Source organism: Desmodus rotundus, chromosome 9, assembly GCF_022682495.2.
Source record: "Desmodus rotundus isolate HL8 chromosome 9, HLdesRot8A.1, whole genome shotgun sequence".
NCBI lineage: Eukaryota > Metazoa > Chordata > Mammalia > Chiroptera > Phyllostomidae > Desmodus > Desmodus rotundus.
The window spans coordinates 49,450,249-49,465,424 of NC_071395.1; the positions used below are offsets into that span (position 1 = coordinate 49,450,249).

The window sequence follows — 15,176 nt, forward strand, 5'->3', positions numbered from 1 at the left end:
GGAATGTATAATAAACTTATGCATCCACTTCGTTAATTCTACCAGCTTTGAAAGAATCTTCTGTCAAGTGTTCCCATCAGAGGTATGGAAGATGTTTCACCCTTTCCTCAGCAGCATTATTGAAGCCGTTGGTCTCAATGACACGTGCCTCTGCAGACCCTTTGAGCCCCTGCTGGCTGCTTCATTCCCTGGGTCTGCTCAATAGATCCTGTAACTATTACAGTGTATGTTAGGATCCTTTACCTAAGAGCCTTCCTTTTTTGAATATGGTTTTGGCAGCAATTTGGTTGTGTTGTCAGAATTCTTGGCTGCTCTGATTCCTTCAATAAATAGTTCGTGATTATAAAGGATGTCCCTTTACTCAGAAATCTTTTGGCTAGAGAATTTGTGAGGCTGTTTCTGCGTTTCTGTCAGATTGTGTTCTTTTACATTTCCTTTTCACCTTATTATTTTTCCTCTTGCTATATATCTATTCCTCTGTGAACTTTCAGCCTTCCTTATTTTCACACTGCCTTTCAAGCAGACATTTCCGTTTCAGTAATTTGCACATTCCCCCTGAACTTTTTGTCATATTTCTCTTTATCCCTTGGCCTGAAAAGTACATCATCATCTTAGACCTTTTCTGATTTAAGAGCCACAGAGAAATAAACGCTACTTTTCTGGGATAATTGTTCGTTATTTGCTGTAATCCAGGCAGTCATTCTAATGTACAGTGGTCTCTCTGGCTGTAGTATCCATGTTAAGACTGCATTTACTTTCTCTTTGCTTTTGGAACAGAGCTGCTTTTTAGTGGTGGTTTTGCTCATCTGACTTAGAAAGCAGCTCCAAACTGTGCTGTCTAGACCATTGTTAATTCTGCTTCCAGGTTTAGCCTCATAGTCTCTGGTTTACCTTCGCAGCAAGTAATTAAATGCTTCCCTTACTCTTTTAAAGGCCTGAGCCTTTCATCATCAGGCACAGCTGGAGCAGATCTGTCATACTTCAGGATCATGGCTGTGTCCTGCTAAATTTCGTGCCCCATTGACCAGGAGCAGAACTTTGTGTGGAAACTGCATTTACAGAGCTTGGTGTCAATGCATTTTCATGGAAGAGTGTTCTGTGCTTCCTCCTGTTTTCATTTCCATTTTCTTCACTCTTGCTCTCTGAGTCTCTTCTGACCTCAGGATTTGAAATTTGTTTAGGGACCATAAGTTAACAGTTTCACCAACATGCCCTCTGCTTCCCTTCCAACCCCTGATTCTTCTGGTTTCTGCCTAGGAATTACCTTAGTATTGTTGGTCCCTTCTACATGCCAGGACATACATTCATGCTTCTTGGACACTGTCTCATTGGATTCTTAACAAACCCACAGGGTGGAGACCATTTCCAACTTACCACTGATAGGCGGATGCTCATAAACATTGTCACATAGCAGAAAGAGGCAAGACAGGCTCCTAAGTGCTGTGCTTCATCCCCCAAGAAGTTGCAGTCAATAACTATTTCTCTACATTTTGGTTATTTAAAACAAAACTTACCTTGGTTTCGAGGTACAAAGAAGCCTTGAAATGCTCTCAGCCCTGGATTGAATTCTCCAAGCACGAAAGATGGGCTGATCTGGGCCATTCCACTCCTCAGAATATTTGCTGGCCCTACAGTGACCCTTGCTTTCCCTGAGACCCCCAAGGTAACCCCAGAGGCCTCTGGTAGGGTTGTTCACGTTCTGCCCTATCTATGCCTGCAGGCCTCCCCAAGCTCAGGGCCTCTCACTTTGCCTGCTTTCCCATCAGGAGAAAGGGGACATAAAAACTTTTTTTAATGTTACAAAGTAAAACATGCAGATGAGTTAGCAGGTTTAGGTAAGGTAGCAACCTTGGTACTTTATTTGTGAAATGCATATATTTCTGATATTTGTGTATCCAGTTTGTGATTTTATGTTACAAGTGCTAAAAAGATATAAAAGGGAAGTCATTTGATTGGTGTCTGACAGTCAGTCTGAGGAAGTGACTGGCTTGCCCTGACACTGAGCCAGTTCTGTAGCTCTAGCTTTGGAACTGGGTCATTGTGGGGGTTGGGTCAAGGTGTCACTTATGCTGATTCCTGGACACAGTAGTGATGTTTGTAGGGAGCTGCCTGATGTCATTTAGGAGTTAGGTATTCGTGTTTGAAAGTCATAAGCTTCAGTTCTGTGCCATTTGCACATAAGGAAGCTGTCATTTCCTGGTGATGTTAGATGAAATTGTTCATGTGATAAATGTTTCCCAGGCACCTCCTGTGTGTTGGACCATTCCATGAACTGGGGATGCAACACCATGAAGAGGCACATCATAAGGCTTTATCTAACATCCCCTACGTGGGGTGTATTTTTAGTGGCAGCACAGTACACACGTAAAAGAGAATGGAAGGTTGTGACCCTGGGAACAGATACTAAGCACCACTAGGATCCAGCTCCTCCGTGTGGGTCCACACCTCCAATCCTGTCCTCGCGTGTGTTCTTTGCATTCTCTTTAAACACCCTGTGCTCTTGCTGAAGGCCTCCCCTTCTGCATGTAGGCTTGCCTGAGGTAGTTCTTGCATGTGGAGATTGAGTTGTGGGACCACTGAATCTTGGGGTTGGGCCAGATCTCAGTATGTCCCTAGCCCAGCTCTTCAGTTACACGGTCTCCTCCACAGTATCCCATTCCTTCTCCTAGTTGATGGCCTTCAGGAGCTTTTTTTGCTGGACTGCTCTTCCCCTTGGGGAGGAGTCACTTCTGTAGAAAACAAGGCCAAACTTCTGTGTTTACCACTTTTATGACATCACATACATGTGGCTGGAGCTGGGCCTGTCCCCACTGTCTCTGTAGACAGCCTCCAGCTGAGGAACCTAGCCTCTGAGGCTGCACTCCTGGCAGCAGGCACTGGCCCTGCCTTCTGGGGATCCTGAGCCTCTTCTGACCCTGCTGCAGTGGGGTTTTGGGAGGGGATACTCATGTTAGCTTCAGAGTGCCTTTTGCTTGGAATTTGCAGGCACACATGTGCACGTGCGTGTGTTGTGTGTGCACACCCACGTGTGCGCTTACGTGCCTGTGCCAGAAAGAGGCAGGAGGTCAGTAGCACGGGGTGTGCGCTCTCTCTGTTCTCCCACAGCTCCCCCTCCTGGCCCACCTATGTCTTTCAGGCAGCTGGTTTGGGATGCAGTTCCAAGTCTTTCCCAGTCTCTTTTCGGACTCCCTCCTTTACCACTCACTCTTGCCCCAAAGGCTTTTTAGTCCTGAAGCTGCAGCTAGGCTTCACTGGCCCCTCCTCCTGCTCACCTTCCCAGCCAGCAGCCCTTTAAGCCTTCAGCCTCTGGCTCCGCCTCTTCCTCCCTCTGCATTCTCTTTGGTGCATCTAGGGTATTCTTTGCTGGGAGTGTGGGAATAACTTTTAATGTCTTTTTTTTACAAATACTGAAATACCGCTGCCAGCATTGAATGCAATCCTTGGCCAAAAAATCTGCACACTCCTTTGCTACATGGCAAAAGCTTTCATAACACCTTTGTTGTTTGCTATCACCCCTGCATTATCTTCGAAATAAAGAAACACACCATCTTCTCTCTGGTATGACTTTTCTTGTTCAGTTACCACCACTGGATGTACCTTCTTTCTGAGCTCTAGTTTAACTTTTTTGACTGTGGCCATCACCATGTCACCCATACCGGCAGCAGGAAGTCTATTCAGTTGTCCCTTTATCCCCTCACAGAGATGATTTACAAATTTTTGGCTCCTGTGTTGTTAGCACAGTTGATCACGGCTCCTACTGGAAGACCCAGGGAATCCAGGATTTCTCACCAGAGGACCCAGCACGTCCTTGCTTCAACATCTTAAACGCTGGAAAGCTAGGATACTCTTAACACTCAGATCTCATTAGGTGCTTTTTAGTTTTTACAAAGATTTTATTTATTTACTTCTAGAGAGAAGGGAAGGGAGAGAGAAATAGAGGGAGAGAAACATCACTGTGTGGTTGCCTCTCATGCGCCCCCAGCAGGGAGCCTGGTCCACAACCCCAGCATGTGCCCTGATTGGGAATCAAACTAGCAACCCTTTGGTTTGCAGGCCAGCACTCAGTCCACTGAGCCACACCAGCCAGGTCAGTGCTTTTGTTTTATGCCTCTGATTGGGTCAGGCTCTATGGGTGTCACCAGGGCATTCTGACCCACAGTCCCTGCTGCCAGCGAGTGGCACATATACTTTCCAGCCTTTTTTTCCTGGATTTCTGCCTTTTTATAGGCTCTTCTCTAGGAAGAGCACCTCCCACTCCCCCTTTGCCTGGGAACACACACCCCAGCCCCAGATGTGCACCCCCCACACACGTACCTTGTGCTGTTCTCCCACAGAGCATGGCAAGTCAAGGTCTTCTGTTCGGCTCCAGATCTGCCTTCCAACACCCACAAGAGCTCTGAGAACATTTGTGGAACAAGTGTCGGGTGAATGCTTGAGTCCTGGATGGTCTGACGACTATGGTCAGTGTGGTGGACTCTCCTGGCACCTCACCATCTCCTGTCGGAATGTGGAACTCAAGGGCACAGCATTCCCCAGATGGGAGCATTACATTGTCTGAACCACATCCTGCATGTGTGCAGCAGAGGCACCACAAGCTCAGATCGCAGAATGATCTCTGCAATCTTCTTGGCCTGGTGCTGCCCACACAAGTCCTTCCTGGAGCTTTCTTCCCTCCCCTCTGAGGCTCACTTTGGTCATTTCCAAGAATCTTTGAAACATCATTTCTCAAGGAAGGACTGACACCCCCAGATCCACTGTCCAGTTGTAATTGATTACTCATATGTCATTATTTGCTGTCATGGTACTACAATGAGTAGCATGTGAGGGTTCCTCTGAACTTTTTCCCCTTCTGAAGCATTGTGGCCCTAGTGGGAGGGGCCCTGACCTGAACTCAGGAGCCTGGCGTGATAGGAAGATCCTGTTAGTAAGGGAGCAAATGCTGCTTCCCTCTCTCCCAGGCACTCTGGTTGCTAGATTAGCAGGGAAATGAACCAGTAGGTCACCTTCCCACTTACCTGAACACCTGTGGTCTTTGTGACAGGACAATCTGTAAACCCCAAAGCAGAGCTAGGGAGCATTTAGCTGATAATTAATACTTTTTTCTTTCTTTTTCAGTGGTTGGTATCACAGCAAGTATCCTTTTCTTGGTGCTGTTCCCTTTAAGAAATGCTCCGTTTAAATAAAAAGAATGTGTTATAAACTTGAATTCCTGCTGTGATGCACCCTGCAGATTTAGGTTTTGCCCCACAGACCACCTCAAGAATCCCTGCTCATCCGTAGCTGCCCCTTCAGACCAGCGGCCTCTCCGTGGGTACCATGCTCCTCCTCAAGCCCTGGCATCCAGCTCCACATCTGGCCAGCAGCAAGTTCAGGGATTGCTGGGGGAATACGTGAACTTAGGATTTCAGAGCAGGGAGATCCACCTGACTGGCGGAATGTTACAGTGTAAGAACCCCATGCTTGCTTCCTTTTAAACTGACCTTTTAGCAACATCTGTACTTCCTTAACCAGATGTCACTAGATCCCACAGTTTGAAGATGTTAAGTTTGAAGCAGCAAGTCTTTTGTCTGAATTATATTGTCAAGAGGTAAGAACCTATGGTTTCTGAAAGCAGAGTCTCTTCCCCTGTAGTGAAGGCACAATGGCAAATTGGTTTTCTCAAGAGTGGACTGACTTCCTCCTGGCTTTTAATGCTTCCCATTACTTTCCTACCTTCCATACACTGGCTTTGGGTGGCTCTGGGTGATCACTTGCTCATGAGGGCAAATAGAATATTTTTCTAAGACTTTCTAGAGACTTGGAAAACAGCCTTGTTCTTAGGCTAAAGATGATTAGTTCTTGGACTAATATAGTTATCCATATAGTTTATCTTCTTAATTTGGTTCCTGATCTCAGGTGTAGCTGAAAATCACCTTTCCCCTCTTTGAACAGAAGTCTGTGAGGCTCCCTGGGCTGCAGGGCCTGCGTGCTTCACACCCCTGGCCCATCTCTCTTGTAGAATGAGAAAGATGGCAATTGTCATCTAATTTGACTGTTTAGGATTTTGTACTAAAGCTACTTTCAGTTTAGTTTAATGAGTTATTTTAAGAGCTATGCAAAAACCTTGCAGCCAGTGAGTCCAATAAAATATCTTTTCTTCTTCTAATAAAGTAAATCAGTAACCCATAAATCCTTTGGTAAGCGTGAACAGGAGTGGCCTTCTGGCACCCCAGCTGCTACATAAGGAATCCAGCTTGCCTGCCAGCTTGTTTCTTTTCTTCCCTAACTGTGACTGTTGCCTTTCAGAATTCTGTCGATGCAGCAAAGCCACTGCTGCGGAAAGCGATCCAGATCTCACAGCAGACGCCTTACTGGCACTGCCGCCTCCTCTTCCAGCTTGCTGTGAGTACTGTGGGACTGGCCAAGACACGTGGCTGCTGAATGGGGTCGTGACCTTGCGGTACACCCACCTAACTGCAAATAAAGGCAGACAGCAGACACACAGGCCCTCCTCAGGCTGCTGCACCAAGAGGATGGGGACACAGGGATGATTCCTTAGCCTGCTCACAAGTCCCCTCCATCCTCAGCAGTAGCTCTAGCACAGGTCTTTTGTCAGCATCAGGGGTGATTGGTGGGAGTGCCCTTCTCCCCATTGGCTGACTCAGCCTTATTATCACGTTCCCCTTCCTCCTAGTTCTCCCTGTGGCCTGTGTTCATTGAAATTTGAGAAGCATTTCTTGCCACAAATGTTTCTTAAGAGCTGTGCTGAGATTCTAAGAGGCTGCCCATTGGGCAGTTGAATGCCTGCCTAGTCAAGCCCTTGCAGGGCTTCTGGGACACAGCCTCATCTGGGCTCCACGTGGTCCCCCTCAATAACCTTTCAGCTCTCCACACATAGTGGTGCCCTGGTCGCAGTGCTCTGGGATGCTCAAGTAGATGGGGATCTCTGCACTGGGCCTTCCTGGCCATGTGACTGGGCCTGAAGGCTCTGGGGTGAGTTGGCTCCACTCTAAGAGGTGTTTCTTCTGTTCCGGGCACTGCCCACATTTCCCCTCTCACTGCCAGTCTCCACCCTCTCCTCTTCCTGACCCAGCCTGCCCTCTGTACTGCCTTTTGCCTACCTTCCATGACACAGTCCTATCACTTGCCTATGTGTGCAAGGCGTGGGCCCTTTGTTGGAATTATTCCCTCCACACCCCACAGGAACCCCTTATCCCAAAAGGATGTGGCCCAGGGTCCCTGCTGGGAAGAGCTCACCCAGCCAGTGTTCCCAAGCTCTTCCCCCAGACTACTTCTATCCCACACAACATTGTCTCCTTTAATCCTCCCATGTATGCTTTGCCCATTGGGAGATAGGGAGTGGGCCAGGCAGTGAGGCACCTGTCTCAGGTGACAAGAGTTGGAGAGTGCTGTATGTACCTGGGAGCCCAAGCTCAACTGAGGTCCCACAGTGTCCCTTCCTTTTAGTCTGCTAAGGTGTCTGGGTTTGAAACTCCTGCAGAGGAGTCCCTGAAGGAGTTTCAAACCCAGACTCCTTGTCCCTGAAGGAGTTTCTCCTCACTTGGGCTGCCTCTGGCTCCTTTCTAGTGATCAGCCCCTGAAGGTGACCTGCAAAGCACAGAGACACACTCGTGCAACCCTGGGAGTCTATGCCTGTGAACATTAACTGCTGGCTTTATGCACCATTAAACTTAGATAATGTACACCGTAGGCAGAATAGGGTTCTGTACCCAAAGCAGTCAACACTGATTACATAATTTGGTTAATATAGCTCAAAACTAACACTGAGGCAAGTTTGTTGACAGGTGGGGAAGGTCACTTGAACTCTCCAACAAAGCATGAAGATTAGGTACTAAGTACTATAAAGCAAGAGGTTTGGAAGCAAGGATTATTGTTCTTTGTCCTTTTTAGCAACTGCACACGCTTGAGAAGGACCTGGTGTCAGCCTGCGACCTCCTAGGCGTGGGAGCCGAGTATGCACGGGTGGTGGGATCTGAGTACACACGGTAGGCACCCTTTCCCCACGTCCCTCCCCTCTACTCGGAAAGGGCTCGGCTATTTGATCCTGGGCAACAAATCCAATGGACATTTCAGCATGAAGCAGTGGTCACCTACACACATAGTAAGAGATGTGCAAATTAAAGGCACCACCAGGATGCCTTTTACCTCATCGATTCATCCTATCAATTTGTGAAGTTGGAGAGTTGACTGAGAGTGAGGGACAGCTGGCATTCTCAGCACAATTGGCATTTTACACATACCTAGTATCTTTTTGCTTTTTTTTCTTTTTCTTAATCCTTACCCAAGGATACAATGCGTTCCATTGATTTTTAGAGAGGGGGGAAAGGGGGGGGGGAGGGAGAGAGAAATGTGAGAGAGAGACATTGATTGATTGCCTCCCTTACGTACCCCAACCAGGACTTGAACCCACAACCTCGATATGTGCCCAGACCGAGAATCAAACCCGCAACCTTTTGGTGTATGGCATGGCATTCTAACCAACTTAGCCACTCAGCCAGGGCCATCCCTACTATCTTGAAATAAAAAGTGCTCGTAAATTTGCTGGGCTGATCCCCTTTGTGGTACTGATGTGAGAGCAGTGCTCTCAGAGGGTGTGCCCCATGTGCTTGGCAGCACTTAAGGTAACTCCAGTGTCCCTCTCAGGATGCCTAGGAGCTTTTAGATACACAACAGACACAGTAAGTGGAATAAGCAGACATTTGTATAAAATAGGGGAATAGGTTCATGTTATACATGAAACTGCTTAGGCCATCTGGAGACTTGTACCCTGGGGTTGGGGGTCAGGGGTCAGAGGCCACAGGAGCTTCACTGTGCACCCTCTATAAAGGCCTCTAGTCTCTCTTTCTCCTTGAAGAGAAGAATCCTCTGCACTAGACAGACTTCAGGTAGCAGTGCTCATATTCTGTTGTGTGCGTTGGGGTTCTGGAAAATTATATTTCATGGGGTTGAGCTTGTCACATCGAGTTAGTCCCCAACTCTGTTCTCTGAGCTGTAGACTTGCAAGTGCCCATGTGAAACACACAGTTTTCCATAGGCTGTCCTTACCCCTCAGCAATCCTGCCCTGAGGTGGCAGCTGTGACACAATCTGGCCTCACATTCCTGGCCCTTCCTGGCCCCCTTATGTTGCAGCCATCACTGCGTCCGTGTTGACACACACTGCATGTTCACACATGAGTGTCCCCAGACGGGCTTCCGTGCCAGCGTGGGTGGGCAGCTTAGATGGGCCCCAATAGAGCTCAGGGCCCAGAACTTCCAACCATTGATGTAGGGCCTCTGAGCCAGTGCTTCCTATGTGACAGCATGGGAACCTTGATGTGAAGTTCCAACCCTTAGGTTTCAACGGTTGAATAGCAGGCAAGTAGACCTAGAGTGTTCACGCCATGAGATAACAATAGGCAAGGGTTTGGAGGCCTGGAGCAGAGGTATCTCAAAGGCTGTGTGACTGTGACCTTCACATCTTACTCTCCTCACCTGTAAAATAGGGAGAACAGTATCCACTTGATGGAGTGTTGGCTGCAGCACACAGGGAATCTGCCAAGGCTGGTGGGACAGAGACTAAGATGAGTAAACTAGGGCCTGTGGACTCTGCCTGACCACAGCTGTTCATGAAGGCAGTAACCGCCTCCCTGGCTTCCTCCCCCATTGTTTTGGCTGTTTGCTAAACTTTTTAACGTGCCCATTTTATTATTTTTGTTGGTGATAACACCAGTGCATACACACTTAGAAAATACCAAAAAGTTTAAGAGAGACAATAGAAATTTAACCTTGCTGACTATTGCAGATGGAGTCAGTGGGTGGTGAGGCTGCTAACATGTCCAGGGCGCTCCCCGAGTTCATCCCTTTTAACACTCAGGAGAACCCAAGGGGGCTTGGCCAGTCACAGGTGAGGAAGAAGAGGCATATAGGGACCACAGTGAAGTGTGGATTTGGGTTCAGATGCCCAGGCCAGCCCACTCTCCACCCCCTCTGCTGTCCACCAATGTTGTATCAGCAAGAGTGAGATTATGGCAAGCGTGCTGTCCTGTACTGTGCCCTTCCCTGCTTCCTGAGCATCTGTGTGTGCCTTTTGGGCTTTTGAGCCACGTGAGTGTCTCAATTAGGCCTAAAATGTAAAGATTGAATAGAACAAAGTAGAGCAGTCTTATAAATAAAGCCAGCCTCATTGGGGGGAGCTGGGGGCCACTGTCATCTGCTTAACCGCCTCCTGGGGTTGCTTTTTGGTCCCTGTGAATGTTGGGGTGGCAGTCATCCCAGGAGGCACCTGAGCCTCGCAGACTGATTCCCCCTCTCTGTTTTCCAGGGCGCTGTTCCTGCTCAGCAAAGGGATGGTAAGTTGAAGCTGAGCAGAATGGTGCTGGTGTGGTGGACATGAGGCAGGGCTCCTCCTCACTGTGGTGCAGCCCTCTGGGTACCCAGACCCTTAGGTACTGCAGGCAGCCACAAGAGTGAGGCCCCTGTGTTCCAGCTGGGTTCAGATGTGAAACTCATCTAGGTTGTGTGATTTGTGCTGAGGAAGGAGCAGCCTGGACTCGGGTTCCAGCCTGGCTTTTCACCCTCCCTGCATGGTTCCACCAGTCCCCCTGTGGGTGGGCAAGCAGATGGTGGCCCTGAGCACTGGGAGGGGCTCTCAGTGCCTGTGCCTCCCCCTCCCCAGTTGCTGCTGATGGAGCGCAAGTTGCAGGAAGTCCACCCACTGCTGACCCTCTGTGGACAGATTGTCGAGAACTGGCAGGGGAACCCCATCCAGAAGGAGTCTTTACGTGTCTTTTTCCTGGTGCTCCAGGTGACACACTACCTGGATGCAGGGCAGGTATGTAGTGCCTCCCATGGTAAGGCTGGGGGGAGCAGGCAGGCAGTGGGAGGGCCTGGGACTGAGATGCCCACTCTGTTTTTGTCTCCAGTCCCTCACCACACAGTGCATCTCACTCAGGGCTTAGCCTCTCCGTATACCTGTCGTGCTCTGGCATGAGTGCTGTGCCCCTGAGGGGAGAGGGTGCCCTGAGAATGGCCTGTCCTCATGGTGGGAGTAGTCATGGCCTCACACATTTCCACGATAATAGACCATGAGGATTCTGGCAAGGTGCCTGACACACAGCAGGTACTCAAGCAGTGTCTCTCTACCACCTCCATCTGATATGAGCATTGTGGGGTTCAAGTAGGGACTGATGGCATCAGCTCTGTCCAAGACTTGACTCCATAATCCCCATGGGGTTGAGGAGACGCTGTACCCTCCATGGGAGAATGTCTCAGCCTTTGGGAAGTGCTATCCATCCTCCTGACCCCACCCCATCTCAGTGACTGCCCATAGACCTAGCTTTAGCTGACTGGAGGTCATAGGCGGAGCCCCAGAAAGTACTGGGCAGGCCTCTCATTGGGAAGGGACTGCCTCAGTTCCCCCAGCCTGTGCCCACATTTGCCTTTTGGGCTAATTGCTGTGCTCAATACATAGGAACACAGCAGACTCATGGGGTGCTCTGGACATGTCCAATGGGACCTTGGGACAGGGCTTTCTAGTGTGTAGAGGCCAATTTGTACAAGGCATGGCACCTGTAGGGCTCCTGGGCCCCAGAGGCCACTTTCTGCCCCTGAGGATGACTGCTGGCTTCCCCAGCCCTGTCTTGCCCTCTCAGGGTCACTGCAGGAAGGCAGAAGCATAGGCCATGCAGGTTCTTGGATAGGCCTCTCCCTGTCCTTGGTGTTGGGCCCAGCACTGAGTGGTAGCTGAGCCTCAGTCCCGCAGATGACCCCCATGAGCCTGCCTCCAACCCATTTAGGGATAGGCTTTCTGCAGGTCGTCAGCGTGGTGGGAGCTCCTGGGGAAAAGGGGCTGGTGAGCTAAGAGCCTTTTGAGAGTGGACAGGTGCTCAGGTTTGTGGTGCCACCCTCCCACTGCAGGTGAAGAGCGTGAAGCCATGCCTGAAGCAGCTGCAGCAGTGTATTCAGACCATCTCCACATTGCATGATGATGAGATCTTGCCCAGCAACCCTGCTGACCTCTTCCATTGGCTGCCTAAGGAACACATGTGTGTGCTTGTCTACCTGGTGAGTCCCCGGGCCTGAACCCGGCAGCCGGGTGGGCGAGGAGAGGGCCCTAGTGACCACCACCTTCTGGTCTTGTTGCCAGGTGACTGTGATGCACTCCATGCAGGCTGGCTACCTAGAGAAGGCACAGAAGTACACAGACAAGGCACTTATGCAGCTGGAGAAGCTCAAGAGTAAGTGAGGCCGGGTGGGTTGCATGGTCACTGCACCCCTTGGTGGGTGGCTGTGATTACCTCGGGCTGGGCCTGAAGGACGACAGTGCCAAACAGTCCCCATGAGTCCCTGCCTGTGGGTCTTGTTACCCTAGTTGGCAAATGATGGTGACCTGGGGTCAGGGCAGAGGAGACCAGGCCTGAGCTTGGCCTTTGATCCCTGGCTAGGGGTCTTAGGCCATCTGTGTCCTGTCCACCCCACTCCAAAGTTAGCGGCGATAGTTAGCCAGATCCCACCTGGGCCTGCTGAGATAACAGTGCTCATTTGAAATGGGGTGGCTGCTATTATCAGTGTTCTGACATGGATTGTGCTCAGTGTGAGGCTGGGGTCTGAATTTGGCGCTTGCTAACTGACAATAGGTGCCCTATAGGTTGTGGGTTCTTCCTGGATGGTTGACTTATCTATCCTTTGGGACCAGGGACCTTTGACTACCAGGAACCCAGAGCTCTGGTTCAGTGTCCCTGTTAACCTGTTTACCTAGTCCATGTACCCTTTGTCAACTCTGCTAGGGGAAGAGCCATCAGCTCTTGGGGATCACAGTTCATGCCCTCTGGCCATGTTGAGAAAAGTCTGCATTGTCTAGTTCCAACAGGAGGACAGCCACTTGGGACAGCCAGGAACCTGGTCTTCCCACGACTGCCTGAGGCTGTCATACTGTCTCATTCTCTTGGGGAACATCAAAATTTCTACAACCCATGGTGTCTGGGGTGTTTTTGAGCACGTGACTGGGTTGTGGTTGTTGAGGGTGGAAAACATGTCCCTCCAGGGATTTCTTACTCTTATAATACTCTGGTCACCAGAACTTGCTATGAGCCTGTCTACCCACCCGGACAGGGAGATGAACCCCTCATCTAGACCAGGGGTCAGCATCTCTTCCATTTTTCTAGCTGTACCCTGAGTACTCATTCCCCTCTCGCCTCCAGTGCTCGACTGCAGCCCTATCCTGTCCTCCTTCCAAGTGATCCTGCTTGAACACATCATTATGTGCAGGCTTGTCACAGGACACAAGGCCACCGCACTACAGGAGGTAAGGCCTCTGGGGGCCGTGTACACATGGGGTGGGAGAACCAGAGAGTAGATGGTTGGGGTTTTCCAGGTCTCAGAAGTCACTACATAGGAGAATATAAATTTGCCCAGTGCACAGCAGCAGGACATTCACTCGTGTCATTCCACTATAACTTGGTAGTTGGTGACCATGCTGGGGCACAGTTGATCAGACAATCTGATAGAGAAATTAATGGGCCTTGCCCTAAAAGTTCATATGCCCAAAGAGTATGGAACCTGGGGTTTGGGATCCCCTGACAGTGATCCCCTCCCTATCACATGTAACCCTCATTGCCCATCTTCCTGAGAAGGCACGGGGCCTTAAGCAGGGCAAGGGAGGTGATGGCTGAGACACTCTGGAAAGGGAGAAGGCAGGTCATAGATAAGGATCACTGTCCTCAAGGAGGTCAAGGCTGCCCTTTGGCCCCACAACAGGCATATCCACCAGAACTTTGTACCCAAGTTAGGGTAGGCAAGATGTGGACAACGGGTCCCTGTGACACTGGGCATGTTCTCCCGGCAGATTTCCCAGGTCTGCCAGCTGTGCCAGCAGTCGCCCCGGCTCTTTTCCAACCACGCAGCACAGCTGCACACACTGCTGGTGAGTATTCAGGGCTGACCGCTCCAGCCCTATTCCAGTGAGTGACCCCATGACAATTACCCCAGGCAGAATCTGGAATATTTCTAGTGGACTTCATTCTGATAGGCACCTCAAGTCCAAGTTGACTTAGGTCCTGGGAGGAGGGGATAACTCAGCATGCCATCTTTCTGCCTTCTTGCCAGGGCAAAAGCTCAGGTGTAGCTGGTGCATAGAGTTGTTGGTCAGGCTCACCCAGGTATAGCTGTGCAGCCCTGGGCAAGTGGCAAGTCCATGAGCCTTCAGCACCTCCTTCTTCCAGGGCCTGTACTGTGTCTCCGTCAACTGCATGGACAACGCAGAAGCCCAGTTCACCACGGCCCTGCGGGTAAGCTGCCAGCCCTCACTGCATGGGTCGGGCAGTGCTTCTTAGTACGGAGTCGGGCACAAGCTGCATGAGGATGACAGCCATGCAAATCCATGGTTAATGGTCGACTCCGCAGCATTCAGCCTGATGCCGGCTGTGACAGTGGTATACTGTTTATCCAGGGCTTTCCATGGCAGGTCCAGTGCTTCTCAGGTGGGGACAAGGCCTGTGCTGGCAGTGCAGTCTTGACGGGGTAGCTGTGGACAAGGGGGTTCCTGGTCAGCCTAGGATGGGTCTTCTTCTGCTGAACTGAAGGGCAGAAGCGGTACCCACTGGTGCCACAGTCTGTTCAGTCACTTTCACTCCTCATTCCCAGTCCTCCCAAAAGCCGACCAGTCTGGTGATGGTTTGTGTCATAGCTGAAGATACAGTCACTCAGGAGAGTTCAGGAGCTCCCAGAGCTATCCTATGGCATAGCTGGGACACAAAGCTGGGTGTGCCCTGATCCTATACCAGCCCCATGACCTGGTTGCTCTGCGGCCAGGGCCACATGGTGCTGCCGGATTAGGAAGCACCATCAGGGCATGTCCTGTCCTCAGATGTGGCTGGTGCCACATCATTGTAGAATCAACAGGCCCAGGAGTCAGCAGCCCAGTGGCAGAACTCCACTCTGCCCACTTCTCTCCAGTGCCAGATAAGCACATCCTCACCTCGGCCCTGACATGTTCCCAGGAAAAGGAGGCCAGCAGTCCCTTCCTCCTGGTGGTCCTGGGGAGGCCCCAAGCAGAGATGTTGGGGTGTAGGAGTGGTTCTGTGACTCAGGTGAGGTCACTGGGGGTATTATATGCACCCTGACTGTCATACAGGGTGCTCCGCTCTGCCCCTTGTATCAGTCTCCAGACCTCTTCACTCCCAGGGTTGGGCTCAGGTAG

At 50.4% G+C, this 15,176-nt stretch overlaps 1 protein-coding gene across 4 annotated transcripts in view; it reads left to right on the forward strand.

Moving 5' to 3' along the window:
- The window catches only part of MAU2 (MAU2 sister chromatid cohesion factor), a 28,083-nt gene that overhangs the window by 3,156 nt on the left and 9,751 nt on the right, over window positions 1–15,176 (forward strand). For 3 of the 4 annotated variants that reach the window (XM_024560715.4, XM_024560716.4, XM_045195660.3), the window contains exons 2-12: window positions 5,116–5,133; window positions 5,522–5,587; window positions 6,286–6,381; window positions 7,891–7,985; window positions 10,302–10,329; window positions 10,656–10,811; window positions 11,897–12,043; window positions 12,126–12,216; window positions 13,180–13,283; window positions 13,824–13,901; window positions 14,200–14,265. In XM_024560715.4, coding sequence (XP_024416483.2) covers window positions 5,116–5,133; window positions 5,522–5,587; window positions 6,286–6,381; window positions 7,891–7,985; window positions 10,302–10,329; window positions 10,656–10,811; window positions 11,897–12,043; window positions 12,126–12,216; window positions 13,180–13,283; window positions 13,824–13,901; window positions 14,200–14,265 — 945 coding nt within the window. Of the gene's footprint in view, window positions 1–3,911; window positions 4,461–5,115; window positions 5,134–5,521; window positions 5,588–6,285; window positions 6,382–7,890; window positions 7,986–10,301; window positions 10,330–10,655; window positions 10,812–11,896; window positions 12,044–12,125; window positions 12,217–13,179; window positions 13,284–13,823; window positions 13,902–14,199; window positions 14,266–15,176 lie in introns of all 4 variants that reach the window. The other variant, XM_053910690.1, reaches the window with a different exon arrangement.